The sequence below is a fragment of the Amblyomma maculatum genome, chromosome 1, assembly GCF_055883805.1.
Source record: "Amblyomma maculatum isolate TAMU_Amacu chromosome 1, ASM5588380v1, whole genome shotgun sequence".
In the NCBI taxonomy this organism is placed as follows: Eukaryota; Metazoa; Arthropoda; class Arachnida; order Ixodida; family Ixodidae; genus Amblyomma; species Amblyomma maculatum.
The window spans coordinates 355,293,845-355,299,844 of NC_139344.1; the positions used below are offsets into that span (position 1 = coordinate 355,293,845).

At 47.5% G+C, this 6,000-nt stretch overlaps 1 protein-coding gene across 1 annotated transcript in view; it reads left to right on the top strand.

Annotated features, from left to right (window-relative positions):
* The window catches only part of LOC146207862 (neprilysin-11-like), a 29,491-nt gene extending 24,141 nt beyond the window's left edge, over positions 1-5,350 (top strand). Inside the window, exons 6-7 of the mRNA XM_084577705.1 lie at positions 2,743-3,123; positions 5,063-5,350. Of these exons, the coding sequence (XP_084433831.1) occupies positions 2,743-3,123; positions 5,063-5,350 (669 nt within the window). The remainder of the gene's footprint in view (positions 1-2,742; positions 3,124-5,062) is intronic.
* The last annotated feature ends 650 nt before the right edge of the window (positions 5,351-6,000 follow it).

Here is a 6,000-nt window from a genome sequence, read left to right on the forward strand (position 1 = left end):
ATGTAAGTTCGCTAACCGAATCTATTGTGAACAATGCAGCTACAAACGTACTCAGTTAAACTCTAAAATGAATAGAACCGAGTGGAATACGAATAAGATGATGCTCATAATAGCATTCGCTACTTCTGCGAATATTCGTACAAAAACAGCCCTTGTTCAACGCCAGCGACGGCAGGCGGCACTGAGGTACAGTGCTAGAGGTATTGTTGTTGTTGTTGTGGCTGTAAGAAGAAGGGAAAGGAAATGCACGGGCCTGCTACTGGCTGTGTAGCTGAGTCACCTCCGCTGCCTCGTGCGGAAACAAGAGAAAATAGAGAAGAAAGAAAAAGAACAGGGAGATAAAGACGCGCGCCGCAACAACCGTCGTCCACCGCCGAAGCGGTGGCGAGTGTAATGACGGCCTACAACAGATAAAAACTCGGTGGTAGGCTGCGGCGGTGACCTATCTGTCCCAGCCCCATCAGGGCCAGGATCAGCCACCCTCCTCACCTCTGCTAGAGGTATGGAGTTGAAGCCTAGTTCCTCTTTCATAGCGCCGACAAAGCAATGCCCACGCGAAACCCGCCTCGACTGCGGAGCTGGTTCTGAGGGACAACGGCGACGCCACGAACGGGCGCCAGAGAGCTGCGCTCTAAAATAGCGTTTGCTATCGACGACGAGAGAGAATAAACTAGAGCTACACCCCAAGACATAAGACGAGTGGCAACCACGTATGAGTGCACCGCCGGGGTTGGACATCAACGCATGGGTTCGCTTGACTTGCCTGAGCCCTGCCGCATCATTGCGAATGCCGCTGCTCTGACCTTATACCTTACGTTGTACTCATGCATGCTGATCGTGGTAGGGTGATACGTGATGTTAATGGGAAGTCTACTTTTAGAACATTTATGGGACAAAATACTGCAGGCCTCATTCGAACCCCGTGCGAATTATTCGAAAAATGTTTGTAAATTTGAGAAAATATATTTGATTAGTTTCGAATAGTTTTGATGATCCGCTGTTTGATTTGTTCGAATAATCGATTCGCTGTTTGAAAATCAGGAATATTCGCCCACCTCTAGTTACGGTACCTATTTGTTGTCAACTTTAGAATCTTCAAAATATACAAATAGACGCGTTTTTTCCTTTAATTTCAGCTGAGCGATAATTCAGGTACATTCAAGCGAACTGGACAGCATTTTGTAATTTTCTGTTATTCAATGTTCGCGAAGAAAGCTTGATGAATACAGGAATATACCAGTATTGCAATTGGGAGCAGCCAGTAACCACTAAAATCTTAAAAAGGCCTGGTTGGCCTCGACATACTTCGAAGGCATGAGTGTCGATACGGTGTACCTGTGTTTCATCTTTGGAGATCTAATTGAAAAGTCACTCTGTACCGCCAGGGTGGCCCAGGGGTTAGGGCGCTCGACTACTGTGCGCAAGGATGCGGGATCGAATCCCGACCTTCGCGATCGCTTTTCGATAGAGGCGAAAAGCTAGGCGCCCATGCGCTGTGCGATGTCAGTGCACGTTAAACTCCAGGTGGTCAAACTGCAGAGCCCTCCACTTCGGCGTCTTTTATAGCCCGAGTCGCATTGAGGCGTTAAAACCCATAAACCATAAACCACGAAACGTCATTCTATACTTCGTCTCACAAGATGTTTGCAGCACTGCGAAGGGCAGAGGCGCCCCGGTCCAATCAGGATTACGCGCACTACAATAAGCAATTGTGCTTCTACGCACTTCTCGCCCCACAAATTGGCGGTGGTGGTGGAAAACATTTATATAGGATACAAATACAAGAGGTTACGCATGAGCTTACCCTGAAGGGGCCAACCCTCACAAACACTAGGTGTAGGTCCCTAGTCCGAGACCCCAGTGGCGTCTGCCGCCGCTCGGGCTCGCCCGACTAAGGCCCGTTGGGCCTGCAGGTCGGAGCAGCCGAGCAGGGTCGCCTCTCAGTCTTCCCGGGTTGGGTTGGGGTGAGGGAGGATAGCCGGATTTGAGGGGCAGGCCCACACCATGTGGTAGATGTCCGAGGACACCACCCCACAGTGCGGGCAGCTGCCAGAGAAAGCAGTGTCGAAGTGTTTTAGAGCTGCCGGGCACAGCAGTGTGTTGGTATAGCGGCGGAGTAAGAGCCGCTCATCCGCCTTTGAAAGGCTTTTACATGGGCGGGAGTAAAGGCTGTGGCTAGATTGGTAGTAATTTACGATATCTTTGAATGTATAAGCCGGATTAGGAAATTGGTGGGGATGACAGTGGGAGCACCATTCTCTATTATAATGCGCAGGGGTGGAGGGCACTTATGGCCGCAATTGCAAGGGTTCCTCTGCCTTTTGCATGTGCTGCAGATATCTTGTGAGACGAAGTATAGAACAGCATTCTGGAACGCCTTCAGTTCCTATGTTCATGCGCCACCTAAGGCCACTGAAAGTGTGTCCTATGCAACCGACGAATATTGTGAGCTACAAACTACTTGAAACGTTTACAACCTCACTGGTCACTGTACTGCGGTTCCTTACTGCGATAGGGCTTGTCTGACGTTATGTGCCTTTGAACATGCCGTTTGGATCTAGCGTCCAGCCCCTGGTGCACATTCGAAGAATCGATCGTTTCTGACTACATGTATAAAGATGGCTTCGCGAAGGCTTCTTTTCGTACTGTGTATAATATTAAAATGTCTCAGCACTGAACACCTCTCTCAACTCGTGTTGAACGTTAATAAACAGTGAGTGGCTCACTTTCGGCGCGACGCAGGGATTCATGAGCAATCTGCTGAGCGCCATGAGGTCCTACCGGGCTCTCCGTTCCAAGCTGTCGCAGTTCATGGACGTCTACGGCAGGCGCATGTTCCCCAGCGACCGGTACGCCAGTTACGTCTACATCGCCAACCGCGCAGACATGGCGCTGGGATCGGTCGCCCCGCCACTGTACTACCTGAACGGAACGTTCTCCGTCAATTATGCGGGCCTGGGCACGGTCGTGGCAGCGCTGCTGGCCAGCAGTTTCGATCCTCGCGGCATCCGGCTGGACGATACCGGAGTCAACGTGAGCTGGTGGAAACAGACCGATTATCTCGACAGGGCAGAATGCGCGCTCGGAGACGAACGCCACCCCCCCGGACACCGAATGGTGCAGGTGTGTCTCTTGGTGTCGTACAGGGTTCACAGTATCGTTGAAGGCTCTGTTGATGTGTGAGAGTTCGTTTTGCAGACGGTAAGAGAGATAGATCTGTATGACAAGGTGGATACAAACATAAGTGCACTAGGTTCTTTTTTGATAGTTTAAAATGTCCCCATATCTTGGAAGTTTACTAGGCACACGAATATCTTTTTAAAAACTCGATATTCATACAGGCGGTGCACATAGTTCAAGATGTACAGGCAGTCTCCGATGTTCCAGTCCTAAAACGCGAGCCATACAGCTTCGATCGTTTCAAGTAATGTACAATGATTGGGACGAAATTTACGATTTTTGTAACTTGAACGCCATGTAAACTTTCGGCGCCGGGTGTACCTCGTTTTTGTTGCGTTTTATACTATGCGACGTCACTTCAGGCCCGGTTTTGGCAGAACGTCACTAAAGAAAATAATGCGAAGCAATACATGAAAGGCAGGAATTAGCGCCGGGGTGGTTTTGTGCTCAGGCGGTTTTCAATGTGTCAGCGAGACTAACTGCGCATTCTATTTCATGCAGGGCATAATGCGATGAGGCGAAAGATTAAATGGCATAATGCAACCGTTTGTTGTTCATAGCAAGATGCCACTGTTGCGGCAGCAGTCGCACCGAAGCTTGAGAAATTGCGAACAGAGAACTGCAAATTGCTGGAAGTCTTTACTTCACTATAGTGAAATTTCGATAAAAATAAACGTTCTTCGTGAATGACAAGCGCTCGTTAAAGAGGCCCCGCCGGGGTGGCGCAGTGATTACGGCGCTCGACTACTGTTCCCAAGGATGCGGGATCGAATCCGGGCCTCGGCGGCCGCTTTTCCACGGAGGCGAAAAGCAAAGGCGCCTGTGTGCTGTGCGATGTCAGTGCACGTTAAAGAACCCCATGTGGTCGAAATTTCTGGAGTCGTCCACTATGGCGTCTCTCATAGCCTGAGTTGCTTTGGGACGTTCAACCCAACAAGCCGAACCAAACGTCTTCACTTCATTTTATTACGCGTTGGGCATGTTATGGGAGCAGGTGATAGAGGTAATATTAGAAGCCATTTTGTGCGCTTTCTTGCAAATGTTCCAAATGTTTTATGAGTTCTAAAGAAAGTCCGAGAAGGTAAAAAGAATATTGCTGATTCAATTAAATGACGTCTTTCCAATGAATATCTGGTACTTTTACAACGATTTGGTAGTTTTCAGTCGTGGTTTGCGCAATACAGAATGAACGTATTTTCGTTATTTAAGTTTGTCGACTAGGGCTAGCTGAGCGGTGCCAAGACCGGCGGATTACTTTTTTCGAACCATGTTTTTCTCATCCATTCCTCTGCATCCTCTTTGTTATGTAATCTCAACATCTCGCTGCTGGAGGGAGCCGAGCCAGAATAAAAAATGTCAGGATTTTGCTTAAGTCTGCTTAGAGTGAAAAGGCGAAAGCTTTGTCGTTTTTTTTTTCAAACTCATGATGTTATGATTTCACTATAATGATTATCACCAGCTATCATCAGCATCACTATCATTACTAGCACCAGCTATCGGTCATCGCCATCACTATGGCTAACTTCACATCGCCACTAGCTTCATAATTATCACAATTAGCGTCATCGCCACTATCGTCATCACTTACTACCACTCTGATCACTATCACCAACTGCAACTGTCACTTACTACTACTATCACAATTACAAACACTATTTCATTGACACAACTATCACTATGACATGACTATACTTTAATTAACTCAAGAGTAACACAATATCTATCATTTTCACTATTTTCGACTTATGGATATTGAGTAGCCTGCAAGTGCCTCTTAGAATGATTTTCATTGGCTAGATATTCCTGAGCGCTTCTATTGTATCGCATCTTTAATGTAATTCATGGTTTGATCAGAGCACGTTCTGCATCCGATGCGTCGTAGGTGTTCCCATCCGTGGTTGCTCTGGAGATCGCGTTCGCTGCCTACAAGCTCGCCGTTGCCCATGACCCGAGAAATCTGGCCGACTTCAGACTGCGCTACCTGGAGACGTTCAAAGACGACCAAATTTTCTTCATTAGCTATTGCCACGCCGTCTGCGGGGATGGCCTCTCTTCTAGAGACCTCTGCAATCTACCGCTGCGTCACTTCCAGCCGTTTGTGGACGCCTTCGGCTGCTCGCAAGACACTCGAATGAACGCTCACGGGAAGTGTAGATTTTTCAACTCTTGAAGGTGACTAGGACTGCGCACTGCATAGAACACATATGCGGCGCTTTGTAAACAAGCGTTAATTATTCTTCTCTTTCGGTTTTAAATGTTGTAAATTGCAGACTTACATTCACGTAATTAATTGGTAGCTGTACAGATTACTTTTTTTTTTTTTCATCGATATGTACATTTCTGACATTCGCCCCAAAAGGCAGGAAATCTATTGATTGCGATATAAATGTTGCGCATATGGTCTTTATAGAAAACAATATATTGCAATGGCCCTTCAGTTAATGAATTCACTCTCCCTCCTCATAACTGCATGCGTATGCTTGATGTTTGTCGAGCTGCACGTACTACAACGGATGTATAGCTTTCGTGAACGCGCGGAGTACAGCACGTTATATCCTCGTGGAGTAAATACAGAGTGCTTAAAACGAATGGCGCCGGACAGTGTTACTGAAATGGCGTACGTTAATCCCAAAACCCACTCTGCTTCAAGGCCCCCTCCCCCCCCCCCCCCCCCCTTCACGAAAGAAAATTCAATATGCACATTTTTCTCCCTACTTCTCATAAGTGCAAAAAAGGAGATTGAACTTTTTGTGGGGAGCGAACGATGACTTGTTCCGCTTGCTACATTGTGTGCCTTGGCTCTTAGCTACAGTTACGCGT